The 17,124-nt window shown below is 43.1% G+C and overlaps 1 protein-coding gene across 6 annotated transcripts in view; it reads left to right on the top strand.

Annotated features, from left to right (window-relative positions):
* Positions 1-267: 267 nt before the first annotated feature.
* The window catches only part of ZBTB46 (zinc finger and BTB domain containing 46), a 51,924-nt gene continuing 35,067 nt past the window's right edge, over positions 268-17,124 (top strand). The window contains exons 1-5 of one of the 6 annotated variants that reach the window (XM_041396084.1): positions 268-346; positions 783-963; positions 7,204-7,331; positions 9,051-9,189; positions 15,795-16,764. In XM_041396084.1, the coding sequence (XP_041252018.1) occupies positions 9,136-9,189; positions 15,795-16,764 (1,024 nt within the window). In that variant the 5' untranslated portion in view covers positions 268-346; positions 783-963; positions 7,204-7,331; positions 9,051-9,135. The other 5 variants (XM_041396083.1, XM_041396082.1, XM_041396088.1 and 2 more) reach the window with 5 other exon arrangements.

Below are 17,124 nucleotides of genomic sequence, written 5' to 3' on the forward strand. Positions count from 1 at the left end.
GATCGGGAGCAGAACGGGGACAGGGACCAGCACCGGGAGCGACCCCCGGCTCCCGCCGCCGCCCCCGCCTCAGCGCAGCCCCCGCGCTGTCCCGGCGTGCCCCGCGCGCCGCGCGCCCCCGCCCTCCCTCACTTCCGGTGTCCGGCAGTGGCAGCGCCGCCGGCGGCGCCCCCGCTCCCCCGGCGCAAGGGGAGGGGGGGCGTGGCGAGGGGGGCGTGGCCGACGGACGGGCCGCCGCCCAATCACCGCCCGCCGCTGGGGGAGAGACGGGAGGAGAGGCACGGAGTGACCGACGGAGCCACCGCTCCGGCCGCTCCGACACCCCGCTCTCCTCCATGGGGCACAGGTAAGCGCGCCGCCCCCCGCCCCCCGGGGCGAGCGGGGGTCGCCATGGCCGCCCCCCCGCCCCTCGAGAGGCGGCGGGGAGCCCCCCTCCGCTGCTCCCGCACCGCCGCCCCGGTGTTATCCCCGTTCTTATCCCCCTCGTTATCCCCGTTTTTATCCTGATCCCCGTTTTTATCCCCGTTATTCCCCCCGCTGGCCGCCCGCGGCGGGGGGAGCGCGGCCGGTCGCGCCCTGCCCGCTGAGGGGGGCACGGAGCCTTCTTTGGGACGCGATGTCCTATTTGGTGTGGGTGGATGGCTTAACTTGGTAAGTGCCGGGTTTAACCCCCCTCCCCCGGCCCTCCCCTCCCCTCGCTCCTCCGCCCGCCCCCCCCTCCTCCCCGTAACCTCCAAAAGGGGAATTTTCCAGCTGGTAATTTCTGCTGCGTCAACACCCAGCTCAAGGGAGAGGAGAAGAGACAAGGGGGCATTTTAACAGCAGCTCCACTTGCGGATAGCCAGCCTCAATCCCGGCTCCAGCATTAAAACCCTTTCCGCCCCCTAAAAACCAGCATCCGTGCAAGTTGGACCAAGAGTTTGTCAGGAGTGTGGTTCAAAACTGCTTGGAAAAAGGGATGAGGTAATAATACTGGTGAAGCATGTTGTATTTCTCTCTTTCTGCGTGTCTCTCTTTCTCTTTCTCCCTCTCCTCTCCTTTTTTTTTTTTTTTTTTTTTTTTTTTTTTTTTAAGCCAGGCCTGTTTTGGGTTATTGTCTCCCCCTAAAGCCAGACATAGATCGCCTGGCCTTGCCTCCATTTTAATTGCAGGCTGAAATGGGGGAAGTGACCCTCTTTTCAAAAAAGAAATACAAAAAACCCCAACAAGCAAACAAACAAAAAAAGCCTTGAAAGAATAATGCTGTTCCTTTGGGGGGGATATAGGTGATTTTTCATAAGGCTGTAACAAGTGCAAAAGTGGCTGGAAATGTTATCTGTCATGCTGGGAAACTAGTGAGGTGTCCTCCCCCCTCCCCAGAAAAAAGTGCTGGTAGAATTTGGCAGAGGGGAGAAGGAGAGGTGCTGGGAAAAGCAGGGGTTGTGCTGCTGGATTGCCTTTGTGTCTCTGTAAATAGACATGTCAGTTCCCAAAGTAATACAAGTAGTGTCTGATAACTCAATCCCAGATGACAAATAGAGAATGGAGCAGATTTTCAGGACTGTAATAGTGGGAGGATTTCTCTTTTGAAACGGAGAGGGGGGGGAAAAAAATGTTGGTACCTCCTGAGGAGGTTCTTCCCCGGCACGTTATTGTGGAGCGGAGCGTTGGGATGGAATCCGGAGACATAAACCCATATTTATTTATTTTTACACCTGACCGGGGAAAGATAAACAAAGGAGAGTTTAACAGCTCTTTAATGAATTCCTCCTGCTTTTTATTTTGCAATCCCAATGATTCATTTGGCAAGCCTTACAGAACGGGATTATTATCAGCATTGTTTAAAGCCATGCTAATTAGGAGATGTGTTTAGCAAACAGTGGCATTGTAGACACCTGTACCAAAGTTCGTGCATGCATTTTAATTGCATCACTGGTAACATTTTTAGCATTTAGTTGCTGTCATTGAGATGTAGGTCTCAGTTTGTGGATTCAATCAAGTATTTATTGAGTGTGGGTTCTCTATATGCACAGATCAGCCCTGCTACTAATGCATTAAATGTGTTTTCTCAAAAAAGACAGGGAGTATTTTTTCTCTTTTTATTTCCCTGTGGGGATTATAAGAAAAGGCAGTGATACCCAAGAAGAGTGAGAAAAACATAATTTTTGAAGGAGAAGCTTTCTGTGACTGGATAGCTCTTTCACTTTAATCAATACCTCACTTTTATGCTTTTATAGCCTCTTTTAATTGGAAATAAAATTTGACTTTCCCCTTCTAAACTCTCTCACTGTTTGTCAAGTTTTATATTTTGAAATCCTTAGTGATGGAAAAAAATGGGTGGAGTGTATTATTAGTCACAATATTTTCAACATGCGGTGAGGAATTACAGCTTTGAGGTGTTTTTTGGGAGCTGACAGGGAGCAGGCAGAGGAGAATGAGCTACAGGACAGGATTCAGGGGGCTCCCAAATTGCTGAGAAATATCCCACCAGCTTTGGTGCGTTCGTGGGATAACTGAAATAGAAAACGAATCTTTTGGTTTTGATGCAGCGTGTCCAGGAGGGGGAAACTCACTCACAGTGAAACTTCTCTCGCGGTTGTTTTGATAGACTGTGTGTTCGCCCGGGTGCAATTGAGTCAGTTTCGGGCTGGTACCAAAAATGGGGCATTCTAGTAACTCTCACCTTAGGTGTTTATTGATGTGCTTTCAATGCTGCTCCGGTCTGGAGTGTGTAGGACTGAGCCTTTGAAAACATGACCTGTACTTGGGGTTCTTGGAGACTGGAGAAAATGGGCCACGTTCTCCCCGTGGTCTTTGTTTTCTGGGACAGTTGTACAACAGTGGATATGTTCTTTGCAAGAGGATTTTTTTTTTTTTTTAATATCTGGAAGTGCTTAGAGGAAAACCAGTTTAGCAGCTCCCCTCTCTCCAGCAGCCCTCTGTCAAAAGGAAAAATGCCTCATGTTTGGAAGATCTATTAATTGCCTGCTTTTCCTCTGGTGATGTGCTGTGTTTCTGTGAGGTTCAGCATATTCTTTTTGTCTTTGCTATCCACTTGGGTGGATGATTTTTTTTTTTTTTTAGATCCGTGTTTTTGAAGTTTCTAAGCAAAGTTTCCTCTCCTCCCAGCAGCAGCAGTGCAGAGCAGGCTGACACCCAATCCAAACTGCCACTGCCTGCTTTCAGGGCAGAATTATTTCATAAACAGCTCAACCTTTCCCAGGACATTTTTCCCTTCGTGTTGCCGGTTTTACTGGCTGCTCCAGAGCACTCTGTAACGCTTTCCAGACTCCCCCTAAATTGGTAAAAAGCATTCACAGGGGTTTTCCATGCTCCTATGTGCTTAGTTTAATGGGCAGAGAGAAGGGCAGGGAGAGGGGGCTTAGCTGGAGTCTTTGAAGAGCTACCTGCAGTTGTAATGGTTATCCCACACGTCCCTTATAATTCCCAGAAGACAGCAATCTGTGTGAGCACCACTCTGGACAATTCGGACACTTTACACAGAGAGATTAATTCCCTTTTTATATTTCACTCCTGCCTAGCGTTTGGCTGGAATATTTGGAAGTGTGGAGCTCACCTGTGTTTTCTGCATGTGATATTTGAAACTGGGAGTGTGTTCATAGTGAAAGCGAGCAGGTTGTGTGCACAGAGCAGGGGTCACGTCAGGACCTGCCTGTGAGGCAGAGGCAGGAGTTTGGTCTGCAGAAGTTCTGCCATCCTAAAGCATCTCCGTGGGAGTTTTGATGATATTTGGGCAAGCACAATAACAGTCAGGGCTCCAGTGTTAAAATTTGTTGCTTCAAAACTTCACTTTATTCCCTTCCCGAGGACTTTTTGTATGTTGGTGTTTGCAGCCCCCTTAAACACGTCCTTCAGTAGTTGGGTTTCTCAGTTCCCTCTGGATCTGCAGTCCTTTAGGCAGGATGAGAAATAAAAACCTGTATCACTTCATGTGGGGCTTCTTTCCTTGAGATGCAAGAGGGAAGACTCTCAACTTCCCTAAACAGATCAATGGGTTTCTGGTTTGTGCTGCCTTGGTGTGTTCGGATTCACAAGGGTGTCCAATCCAGAGGGAAAGCTGATCTTTGGGACTCAGTTCCCATCCTCCAGCTGTTTATTGAATGTGCTGGTGTGTAACTTCTTGTTACCCATCTCCTCTTCTGTGAAACAGGGATTTACTCAGCTCTCCCAAACATTTTCAATTACACTGATGAAAAATTGTACTAGAAATGCTTATTCTTCAGAAGGGCAAAGCAGTGTGAAGTCCTGGATGAATTCCCTCTGGGATGTGGTGCAGTCCAGAGGCTCGAGGGTGGGGTTTGCTGTCCCTTACCAAGTCAAGCTGTGGTGCAGTTATTTTCTGAACAGTTGCTTTAACTTTTCTTTCATACCCATGTATTTAAGAAACATCAGGCTGCTGCTGAGATGCTGGTTTAGAATAGCTTCTGAGCACAGGGTGAGATCCTGGACAGCCATTCTAATGGGATGGAAATGTGTTCCCACTTGGCAGTGTTCAGTTGTGCATAGGTAAGGATGTCCCTGGCACAGGAGGGGAAAGGTGGCTTTGCTGAAATGTGACAGGTAGATGCTGAATTAGAGCTGAAACTCACCTTTTTGTCTTGATTTTTGGGGATGTGTCTGGCTTTTATTCCAGCCCAGACAGTGGTGATCTTGTCCTGCTGCTCACTTGACTCACATGTGCCCTTGGGAAGAAAAACACCCTGCAAATGCTGGAAGTTGCCCTGTGTTTGCTTTATAGTGACTCTGAGTTGGCATCTCCTGTACTGGAAAGAGGCACCAAGGTGTCAAAAAAACTCTACAAACACATCTGTGAGCTTGTGTGTGGACTGAAATACACTTACTAAGGAGAATGTCAGTGTGTACCAGGACCTTACCTGCCCAAGAACCCTACTTAGAAAATGAGCAGGGTTTTGTATATTAAATAATATGCTTATACCTCTGTATGTTGAAATATTTAGTTATCTTTCCTAATTATTTCCTTGCCATATGTTGAACAAACTGCTTATTCCATCCAAGTGAGTTTGCTTCCTGGTATTTCTCACCCCATGGAGAAGGGCTCTGCAGAAAGCTGATATTTCAGGACTTTGGCTTGCTCTCTTAGAGGAAAGAGTTAAAATTTGCACCTTTTGCACTGATACAGCATCAGAGGAAATGCCTTCCTGGCGAGTGCTCAGATCATGCCATGAAACAGAAGAATCAATGGTCTGTATTGGACATTAGGTGCTTAAAATATCCAAACCCAACTAATTTAAGTGCCAATAAATGAAGTAGTCAGGGCCCAGTTGCTCTTAACAGTCCTGCTACTATAAGGTTGGAGAATGAGGTGGTGGCTAAATATAAAATGAGCTTTTTGACTTCCTTCTTGCTACCAATGTGTCCTTCTTGGCTTTACTCCCCCCCCCCCCTTTTTTTTTTTTTAGTAGTAGTTGATCAAATCTGGATTATGAGATTTGTGCTAAAAAGTAAACCAGGATCCTTACCCAAGGCATGGAGGGCTTGTACCTTGAATTACACAGACAGAATTAGGTTGTTCTCAGAGCCCTTCATGTGTTATCTTCAGTTTTGCACTGGTTGATTCTTTTACTCTTAGATTATTAATGACTCCTTGTGTGTCTTTTTGGTGATCTTTCTCTTGGTTTGTACCCCTGCTTTTCTTCTTTTTAAAAATCACCTCATGATTCTTCCTCCTTTGGCTCCCTCCCTTTTTATGTATTGAGTTTGGGAACTTTGTCAAAGATCCCCTAATTAAAAAGCCAAAAGCCAATGAGAAAGTCTGGGGGAAACCATTCTTCAGGGCAATTCCCAGTGTGATAAGTTTACAGTTCTCTAATACTTTTTTTTTTTTTTTTAAGGTACTTTTTATGTTGGTTTTTTTTTTTACTAATAGATGCACAGGGGCAGAGTTTTTTTGCTTAGATTTCTTCTGTGACTTTTTAAAGTAAAAGCTTAAGATCTTGTAGGAGATCTAATGGCACTTGGACAGGTAAGTGTCATATGAGCCACAGGCATTTGAATTTTTCAGGTTTTTTTTTTATCTTTGCTGCTAGAGTGGCAGATATATCTGCAGCTAAATTCTTATATTTTTTTGATGTCACCAGACTTCTCAAGCCTGGTACCCTGTACCAGTTCTGCCAAGTTCTTGCTGTGTTCTGCAGGGTCCATGACATGAGTAGTGTTGGATCTGTTCTTCTCCTGGTGCAACCACAGGAGAGAGAGAACAGAGAACAAAAATAGGGGAATGATCTGAGCAACTGTTACTGTACCAGCATGGGGAGAGGATGGGAGACAGGCAGATGGACAGAGTTGGAAGTTCTGGGGAAATGAATAAGGGAAATGCAGAGGAAATCCAAGTGCAGTGGAAATATTTCTGCAGGCGAGCAGCTGGAACTGGGCGTGCACACCTGTGCCCTGATGCAAAGGTGCTTCCTGTGGGATTAGCAACTTGTTACCCACTGGAATATTGTATTTCAGGTGCACAGCTTTCACAGGCATGGAAAGTAAAGCTTCTGTTGGTTATTTACATCTTCATTTTTGCGTTGTCTGTTTGGGTTTTTTAAGTTTTTTTAACGTTTGCGAGAGAAGCAAAGTGCTTTCCTCAGTACCTTTGTGGGTGCTGCTTGGTGGTTAAAATCTGGGGCTCATGCTGGCTTTTGAAGGCTGTGATTCAGTCGAGCTGGATGGGAATAAAATTCAAATCTGTTCCTTTCACACAACATGGACACATGATTTTTCTGTAACCTTAGGCAAATATTTTGGTTTGGAGGGGAGTCACCATAACCATGAGGGTAGATTAATTCCAACCCCATTTAAAGCGTGTGGGTAGCAGAGGTCACAGAAACATTAACTGAAACTTACATGTCAACTGAGACAATGTTGTTAATTTTTTTAAAAATCCTTTTATAAACTGCTGGTGTTTTAGAGTGACATTTTCAAAGCACTTCTGGAAGCATAGTCAGGAGCTGTTAACAGTCCTAATACTGGTATGTTAAACTCCTTTACATTAACACAAGGACTAAATAATTTTTCCTGCGTGATTAATTACAGGAATAGATCAGAATGTTTCTTGTTGAAATGGCACACAGTGTTGTAAACGTCCAGTTATTTTAAACATTGCTTGTAATTATGTGACACTGAAGGGCTTTGTATAGAGTTAAAATTTGGATTTTAATTTTTGCCTTCTATTCTTTCCATTCCCAAACACAGGACATCTGATGAACCTTCTGGAGCTTCTCACCACAGACCATTCTCCTCTCTTCATTGAAACATGCACTGTCCAGCTGTGAAACATTGCAAGGTTTATTTTTGCTGACAGGAAACACTTTCAAGTATCGGTAAGCTCTCGGCATTTCAAAGATATTTTTGTCATGTGGCATAGGAAAGAGAAAGGGGACTTGGAGAAAATGTTGTTATGAGAGCTGACATTGCTTCATAAAACTTGACTTAACAATTATAACAAGGGCTCATTTAGAAGTCTTGGTCATCTGCAAAAGTTGGAGAAATACCTCTGGCTGTTCTGCTCCTTCCCTGTGGCAGAGGTGCCTCCATCCATCACGGCCACTCTGTTCTCATCTGTTTGATCACAAGAGGGAAACAGGTGCACAGCTCCAAGCAAAGAAGAGAAAGTGCAGGGCTCAGCTTTGCCATTTTTACCAGTCTGTTCTTGCTCTGTTTGTGCTCTGGGACAGGTGTAAGTGAGAGTTTTAACAGTAATAGCCCCATGTCTAAGTAGAAATACATACACCTTGTTACACTTTGCTAACAAAGTAATTTCCCATGTGTCTGGGTTGGTCTGGCTCTCTCATTCACCACTTTATTTTTTTCTTAACTGTCCAAATAACAGCACTAAAAGGAGCTGGCCAAAACAATTGCTATGGAGAAGGAATCAGAAATAGAGAAAGGCAAGACTTGGCAGTCCAGAATAGAAACAGAGAACAAAGTCACTGGTGTTTGCTTCAATTGGGTCATATTTGTTTTCAAGATTTTCAGTTCTGCTGTTTGCCATAAGAATGCTTGGATTTTCCTTATTACTTTGTTTGTTTATTAGGTATTTTATTTCACCTTCTATAATGACATTAATTTGTGTTGGAAAAGCTTTCTTAACTTTTATCTTCTGATTTTCCTTTCACAATCTGTTACTACAGAAGGTCAGTCTTGAAATCACCAGTATTGATTTATAGCTTATTTTCATTAAGAGAGCTAATCTGTGTATTGAAGATGTTTGAAATGCAGAGATCAAAAAGGACTTTATTATGGCTAACAATATGAAGTTTTGAATAAAGTAGACTCAGAAGTGTTAGATTTTAAGTTAAATGTTGCCAGTGTGGTGTGTATGCTTTTCTGAAGAAAAGAAAGTCTGTTTTTATATAAGAAAAATAGGTGAATAAGATAATAGCTTTAGTGGATGTGTCCCCACAGACAAAAGCCTTGGTGTGGTGGAACTATTCCTACTCCTTGTACCTTGTAACCATAAACATTCAGGTTTTCACTGAGAAACCTGTCTGTAAATGTGTCTTACTATACCTAAATATATGTATTTTACACAAAACTTTGCAAATCTTGAGATTGTTGGTCTCTTAACCCAGAATGATGTCAGTCACTAGAAACTGGCAGCTAAACATTTCAAGAGCAAATTCTCCTGAGTGTTCCACTGCAAATTTCTGTCAGGAGCTGTACTGGTAGCTTTTAAAGCTCAGTATTTTATAGGTCAGATAAGGTGAGTCTCTTTAAGGAGTCATTAAAGTGAGAATGTTTTGAAAAGCTCCCAAACAGGAAACCCTGTTGTTCAAGGGTCTGATTGAAGTTTTAGTAGCTAAAATTAGACCTTTTTGTTCCCATACTTTTAAGAAGTAACTCTTGTTTACATTATTACAAAGTGGTAGCTAGGCTTTAATGAATTTCAATGTATTGATATGCTCAGAGTTGACTTTTTTGGAATTCATTAAGTCACAAGTAAGGATGTCATAACTGTGAATTTGGAGTGAAAGGATTCAAAACATTTCACTGTTAGTTTATTGCTAATAATTTGTTCTGGTTTTGGTTTTTTGTCATAGTTCTGTCTTTCTCCTACAAGAGTTCACCCCAGTGCTGTCAGAAGGTCACGAGCAGGGCACTACCTGTGCTGCCCTGGGGCTGTTGATGTCCTCAGCTGTTGTAGGAGAAACACTAGACCTGGAACCCAGTTTGTTACTGGTAAGAAGTAATTGTCTTGGATTTTATTTATTTATTCAATATTGCAATTTACATGTTTTCATTAACTAAATCCGAAAAAATCACTTGTTACTTTTAATAACAATATAGCAAAATATGCATTTCTGGTCTTTTCTTTTTTCCCCCTAGAATTTTTAACTTTACAGTTTCTAAATTTTGAATTCTAATTACCTCCTCCTGAAATGTGGAGGACAGCAGTTTTCACTTACCTTTCATTTTCAGTCCTGGTTTTCTCTTTAAATTCTTCATGTGCTGTCAGAGCTAATGACGATTAATAAATGGATTTTTCTGTGGAATCCTGTGTTTTGATTGACCTTTTATGCTGTCCAGCTCCTGCACATTGCCTGACCCATAACTTCAGGTGGATAGTTTGACAAGTGAAAGGCCACAGCCAAGTCTCTGGTTTAAAGTTTTGGAGCAGAGTGAAATGTTTAATAATGACTCCCTGCTATTTTAGGTTGTGCTGTTGGAGTTAGATTTTCCTTGTGGTTCTTGTTTGGACTGTGGAAACAAAGCTTTAATGGTATGGTGAAATGCTGAAGTGTGCAGTGTTCTACTCTGCTGTTTGAACTTTACTCGTGGACTTTCTGGATTGTATCTGCTGCACATCCTAAGCAGAGATGTTGTTTTAATGCTCCCTATGATGGGGCAACGTTGGCTTGAAGTTGGAAAAATTTTACTGAATCTTGATCAGACCAATGTTAATAAATTTGTGTAGGGACTTGGGGCTCTTTTTGCTCTGCAATCACTGACAATTCAGTGGGGCTATCAAATTTAGTAATGAAAATGGAATTATTGTTTTTCTTTACATTTACTGAAAATCATGTGCCTCCCAAATCCCTGCCCTTTCTCTACTTCTATAGTTCTTCTCAAGGTGAATGGTGAAACTTTTATTTTCTTCCTGTGAGTCCCAGCCCACGAGCCCATGCACTGTTGGGCTGTGATTAAACCTTCCCATCCCTGCTCATCGGGGAGAAGTGATGCTTGTTGTTTGCATGAAACCCTGAGCCTGAGTGACCTCTCTGGCTCAAGGGTCTGCTTTGGTCTATTTACAAACATCTGTCTCTTCCTGCTCCAGTTCAGAGTTGTGGCTGGAATGACCAACTTAAAACGAGGCACGATTGGTTTTGGGAATCAGAAAAGGGTAAAGGAGTTTCTTTTTTGGCAACTGTTCATTTTTGTAAGCTGTTACTTGTATCTATTTTGGACAAAGCTGATCATCTGAATGTAATTTGGTGTTATATAGTATCAAGAAATTAAAACTCTTTCAGAATTGTGTGCTGCTGTTGCTCAAACACGTATGAGGAAACACTGCTGTTGTGGGGATTTGTGCTTGTGAAGCTCCTGAGCAGTGTCTTTGCAGAGAGTTACCATCCATGAATATTCTGAATCTTCTTTTTCTCTCCTTTACTGTCCTTTTCAGTTCCTAAGGGTTTTTTTTTTAATCCCTTCTTTTCAGCACAGGGCAGATGCAGAGTAGGAATCCTGTGCATTTCTGTTGTCTTTAACTGGATAAAAGTGAAACTTGCATGCATACTGTGTCTTGTTGTGCAAGGAAGCATTTCAAGCCCTATCTCACCTTTCAGAGCTCCTTTGCAGAGGAATTTTAAAAATGTTGGAATGTCTTGGGAGTGGAAACATGGACAGGACACAGGGGAAGCAGAGAAGTGGGGTGTGTTTGTTGGGTTTTTGTGTAATAAAGCATTGGAGTGAATTGGAGTTCTTCCTTAATCTGTTTTTACTTTTCTCTGAAGGGAGAGGGGGGAGGAAACAACACATTTTTGGTTAAATTCCAGTTGGCATGTTTTCTCTAGGGAGCAGAGTGGTGGAGGAGTGCACTAGTGAGCATTTTGGTGCTCTTTACCTTTGGTCCTTGGTTTTAAGTGTAGAAATATGCTGAGAAAATTGGTACAGATGAAGGGCCATGTAGTTTAAATCTTCAGTTCACTTACATTCTCAGAAAAGAAAAAGTAACCAACCAAACAAATCCTAACAACAGCAACCTCCCCCGCCTCACAAAAAAAACAAAAAAAAAAAAAAAAAAAACAACAAAAAAAAAAACCCAACAAAAAAACAAACCTCCAGGCCTTTTTTTCCCCTGTTTTCTTTCGGAGGGAAGGAAGTTTATTTTTGTCCCCACTATTTCCCAGGGGACTGCTCTGTAGAGGATTTTGTGTGCAATTCATTTGTCATCTGTGACTTTTTGTGAAAATGTAAGTAATGCACTGAGATTTTGATGCAACAAATTTGTGCCCCCTAATTTTAGTGATGTTAAGATTTTGGTTAAGACATTCGTTCCTGGGCTGAGAAATTTGCCAGTAAATAAATATTTATTCTGCTTGAAACCTTTCCAATGGGAAGTGAAGTGTGGTTTAGAATCCTAGTGTGCCATCAGGTGCTATTTTCATGTTTAAATAACTGTACTGGCAGTGCAAAATAAGCCACTTTCATAGGTTCATTCTAGCTAGAGTTAAAGTTGGTATAAATTATTAATGCTTACCTCAAGTCCAGGGTTTTCTGATATGAGAAATAAAAGCAAGCCTGTATCTTGACAGAAGTTTGCATGAAAGTGACTTAAATCTGCTCACTTTGTGTTCTTCTTGCTGTTAGGTGCAATGGTTTGGTTTGGGACATATTTTTAAAGTTCTTTTTGGAGGAGTAATAAACTTGAATTACTGTACTGCCTGTGAACTGGCTTATGAAGAAAGCCTGATCTGCTACAATTTTATTTTGTGGAAAATCTTCAGATGAGCTTTCCTGGTTCAGTGGCTTCCTGGAAAGTTGTGTTGTGGCCATGTGGCCTAAAGAATTCTGGTAGATGCTCAACTTTTAAAGCCTTCATGTACTGAGAAGACCTGAGATAAACCAAAAAATACATCATTAATATTTGAGGTCTATTTCTAAGAAATCTCCAGTTTATTCCATTTTCACTGTGCTTCTACAGAATTTTGAAGGGTACAGCTTTTCTGAAGAAATCTTTCCACTACATTTTTTAAGTGGAAATAAATATCCTTACCAGGGAAAGGGAAAAAAAAAAAAAAAAAGAAACAAACCATCAACAAGCCACAAAACAGCATGTGAAATTGGAACACAAGAGAACAGGGTTTTAAAGCTTCCTGAATTTTTAACTACTAGCAAATTGCCTTAAATTTAACTTGGATTAATTCCCTAGTGATCCTTGACATTAAACGGATGTTCTGGTTTGACATGGGTAGACAGAAAACTAATTAATTCCTCTGAATTTGAAGCATATTTAATTTTCTCCCCTGAAGACCTCTTGTTTAAAAGGTACAATGCTGTGACAGATGTTGGATGTGGAGTGATGGGTGTGAGGGAGCAGACCTTGTGACAGAGGAAGATCAAGACATCTACAGTAATAATTCCTGATTTGGCAACTGCTACATTTTATTGATTACGCTGAGCACAGGAGTATCCACCTCTCTGCTTGCTTGAAGGTGCTGTAACGTGCCCACCTCAGTGGTCAGAAAGGAGTCTGCAGAGATTTTTGTGTCCTTGTGTTTAGTAAAAATTCCCAGATATCTTTTCTCTGACCTTGTCTTCTATTTCCTAAAGAGATGAGTAAGAGCTGCATCCCTCCATCCCTCTCAATGCCTGAACCTCAAACTGCTCCAATCTAAACCAAAAGTAGCAAGAGACATGTTTGAAATTCTGTATTTCTGCCACAAGCAGCTTAAAAAAGGACAAGATGTGTCTGAAGTGGACTGTTATCAGTGGGGAGTGGACCTGACCCAATGAACTAAACTGAATAAATGTATGAGATAGCAAAGAAATAAAATCTCCAAGAATTGTTACCATTTCCAGTTGAAGAATTTTTCCAGTTGAAGAAGGAAAAATGTTGTGCCATAAATTCACAAGAGCAAGCGGAGACATTGACAAATACTGGATGCTAATCTGTATGAAATTGAGGAAGGGAAAATTATCCTTGCAGGAGATTTCCTGCCCCTCCTCCCCACAGTTCCAGGGAGTTCATATCTTGGAATATGGATTTTAACATCCAGGAAGGAACAGTGGAAGGAAATGCCATATCTAGAACATTCTGGCCCTTTCCTCACTGTGGGCTCTGAGCTTTTCTCACATCTTCCCCTGAATTGTGTGGATATGGCAGCTGTTGGAGACTCGACTGGTGATGGACAACTCACTTGATCCTTTGTGGCAATTCATATTTCCTAAGGGGACTAAGCTGACTCCTCAACTCCTAAAAGTAGATGTGTTAGTGGTTTCTGGAATAAAGACAAAACTGAACTGTCACTCTGCCTTAAGAGGTGGTTCTTTCCAACATGGAGATGTTGGGAAGTGCTGGCAGCCACCTCCAGAGCCTGGATTAGAGGGATTGCTGTGCTGGCTGGTGCCACTGCAACCTTTTCAGGCCAAACACCTGAAAATTAATTTATTTTTCTTTCCATACTCCCCAACCCTGATTGTTGGTTTGATTTTCATAGATCTATTTTGTTTATTTGAGACAGAGATGGTGTCTGGGTGAGGATTTGGTTTGAGGTCTCTGGGCAGATTTCTGTGGTAAATAGGTGTGTGCAGCTGCACTGGTATTGACCTCTTCCAGCTCAATAAAAAATAAATAAAAAAAGAGATTGGCTTCTCTGTGCATTCTGTGCTTAATTCTGCAGAAAAGCTGCACGGTTTGAAGTGGATGAACACAGTTCAGCCTGCCTGTGTTGCAGGAAGAAGGTCCTTCCTCTCTCGAGGGAAGCAAACATTTCTCAATGATCAGGGACCAGCTGGCCTTGCAGATTAGGATTTTTGGGGCTGCAGAGAGGCAGCTCCATCCTTGCAGAACTGGAGGAGCTTGGAGCAGTCTTACATAGCTTGAACTTTTGAATCATCAGGTGGCTCTCTAGGAGAAGGTCCCACCTCACGGATGTTCTGTGGGCTGGGAGGTGCTTTTCTAGCCCACAGTGACTAAACTGCAGCTATTTTGCTCCTGCCAATGACAATAATAGCACAGGGTAGGGGAAGGGGGCAGGGTACTTGTGGATGTGTTCCACAGCCCAGGAAACAAACTTGAATGTGCCAAGGAGACTTCCTGAATCACGGCTGTGCTGCCCACTGCTGCGAGCCAGTTTGGGCAGATGGGACTGAGCTTGTGTGTGAGCTCTGTGGATGTTAGAAAGGTGCTCCAGGCTGGAAACATCCTCCTCCATGCCAGTGCTAGCCCTGAACCATGTGTGCTTTAAGGCTGTACGACCTCAGAGGTTTTGTTTTTATAAGTAGCCTGAACCCAGGCTTCTGATGAGTGTGCCTGCACATAATAACATTTGGAACTGGGTCCAATTTTACAGCTGTGCGTTGACATGTGGATCCTCATATCAACTCTACAGTTGGGACTTTTTATATTGGAACAAATTTTAAGCTTCTGAGAGAAAGGAGTAAGATATCCTTTACCTTGGTGCTCTTAAATGGTTGGACCATTAATACACTGTTCCGTGGTAGATAAATCTGGGTAGTAAGTTCCAAAAAAAGTGGTATAAGCTGGAGAAAATGGCAGAATTGAATGCCAGAGGATTTGTAAAGCTGTGGCATCAAAGGCAAATATGGAGTTGCAAAGATAGTAACTGGAAAACATTCAATCTGAAAATCCTTACACTGCTGATTACTGTCAACATTTAGGACCTTTTTTTCTGTTCGGGGGTGTAAGAGGAGGATAATCCAGAGCATAACTTCAAAGATACCTTGCTGCTGGCACCAGCTAGCCTTTTATTTTGGATAATACTGCCAAATTTTATGAAAAGTAATCAAATGCCCTGTGAATTTTTCTCAGCTTTATGTTGGTCATAAGGATCCTTATTTTGGGTGATAGTGAGAAGTTCTCTACACAGTATCTGAGGGTGGCTGCGGGGGAAACTTGGAGATGTTTAGCAAGGAAATAACGTGTTTATTGCAAAATATTGCTTGTAAGCAGTTCAGCTTCAAATACCATTAATTTTGTAGTTGTGATCTATTGCCAGTTTAGTTTGGATGGGGACTTAAAACTTTTCTTGGATTTGCTTGTTGCTCTTGTGACTTCTAAACTATTTTTATAGCCCCTCCATGGGAGTATAATAAGGGAAATGCTGGGTTCAATTGACTCTTGCTGTTTGAGGATTTCGGCTCCTCTGTGTGCTACACACAATGCTTTCCCTTGAGGAAAATGTGTTACAGTGTGCCCCTCAGTAGGCTGTGGGCATCTGAGCATGGTTTCAAGTGCAGTATCTCTTTCAAAACCAAACTTCAACAAATTCACAGTAAAAACTGACAGCTGTTGTTCTCTGGTTACTTCAGATGGGTTTTTTTTACAAGTTTGTAGTAATTTAAAGAAGCATTTGCTCTGGGATGTTACGAGCTACTGGAGGATTGGCTTCAAAGCTAGTCCTTTTTGGTGTAAATTATTTGAAGTCTGGCCAAAGTAAGGTGCATTTTGCAATGAATGTGGAGGCATTGCAGGCAGTAGCTGTATTTGTGGCGCTCTTCCCAGATGAACCTGTTGCTTCTTTTGGTACAACCAAAACAAGGGTTTGGGTTTGTCTCAGCCTTCTCTTGGATTGTGTAATCCTATCATTTCCTTCCCCCTGCAGGACTTGTGGAAGAGGAAACATAAAGATCTCCAAATGAATAACCGAAAGGAAGATATGGAAATTGCTTCCCACTACCGTCACCTGCTGCGGGAGCTGAACGAGCAGAGGCAGCACGGCATCCTCTGCGACGTCTGCATCATCGTGGAGGGCAAGATCTTCAAGGCTCACAAAAACGTCCTCCTGGGGAGCAGCCGCTACTTCAAAACCCTCTACTGCCAGGTGCAGAAAACCTCTGACCAGGCCACAGTCACCCACCTGGACATCGTCACCGCCCAGGGCTTTAAGGCAATCATTGACTTCATGTATTCCGCACACCTGGCGCTGACCAGCAGGAACGTCATCGAGGTGATGTCTGCTGCCAGCTACCTGCAGATGACAGACATTGTGCAGGCCTGTCACAATTTCATCAAAGCAGCTCTGGACATAAGCATCAAGTCTGATGCTTCGGAGGACCTTGTTGATTACGAGCTGGGAGCCCCTTCCAGCAGCAGCACGGACGCTCTGATTTCGGCAGTCGTGGCTGGCAGGAGTATATCCCCCTGGCTGGCTCGGAGAACGAGCCCAGCAAACTCCTCTGGGGACTCAGCCATTGCCAGCTGCCACGAGGGAGGGAGTAGTTATGGGAAAGAAGATCAAGAACCAAAAGCAGACAGCCACGAAGACATTTCGTCCCAGTCTCTCTGGGCTAGTGACATGGGCTATGGGTCTTTGCGTATCAAAGAGGAGCAGGTGTCACCGTCCCACTACGGAGGGGGTGAGCTGCACTCTGCCAAGGATGGTGCAATACAGAGTGGGTTCTCAGAGCAAGGAGTGGGGGATGGCTGGCAGCCCACGGGCCGCAGGAAGAACAGGAAAAACAAAGAAACTGTGAGACATATTACGCAGCAAGTGGAGGATGACAGCAGGGCAAATTCTCCTGTGCTGCCCCTTTTACCTGCCTCAGGATGGCCGTACAGCAGTCGAGACCCAGGTAAGTCATTCTTCCAGTTTTGGGGATGAAACTGAACAAGTTGATCTGTTTATGGGATGATCTTATCAGCCTCTGAAATAAGAACTTGCCGGAAATACAGAAATGTAGAAACTTGTGTTGCCAGCAACTCAGAAGCACCAAGCATGGTGTGGTACAGTCAGGAGCCCCAGTGGAGGCTGGTTCTCTTGTAAAAGTGGTTTTGTTTTAGCTTTGAATGACATAAATCACACCAAAACCACCACTAAGTGTTGGAATTAATGAGAGGAAAGGTTAAAAGAATTTATTTTAGCAGGTGTGGACATTGATGTCAGGGTTGAAGAATTTTCCTTTCACTGTATATTGATGAGGTAATTACACCAC

Source organism: Onychostruthus taczanowskii, unplaced genomic scaffold (assembly GCF_017590055.1).
Source record: "Onychostruthus taczanowskii isolate IOZ18803 unplaced genomic scaffold, ASM1759005v1 scaffold126, whole genome shotgun sequence".
NCBI lineage: Eukaryota > Metazoa > Chordata > Aves > Passeriformes > Passeridae > Onychostruthus > Onychostruthus taczanowskii.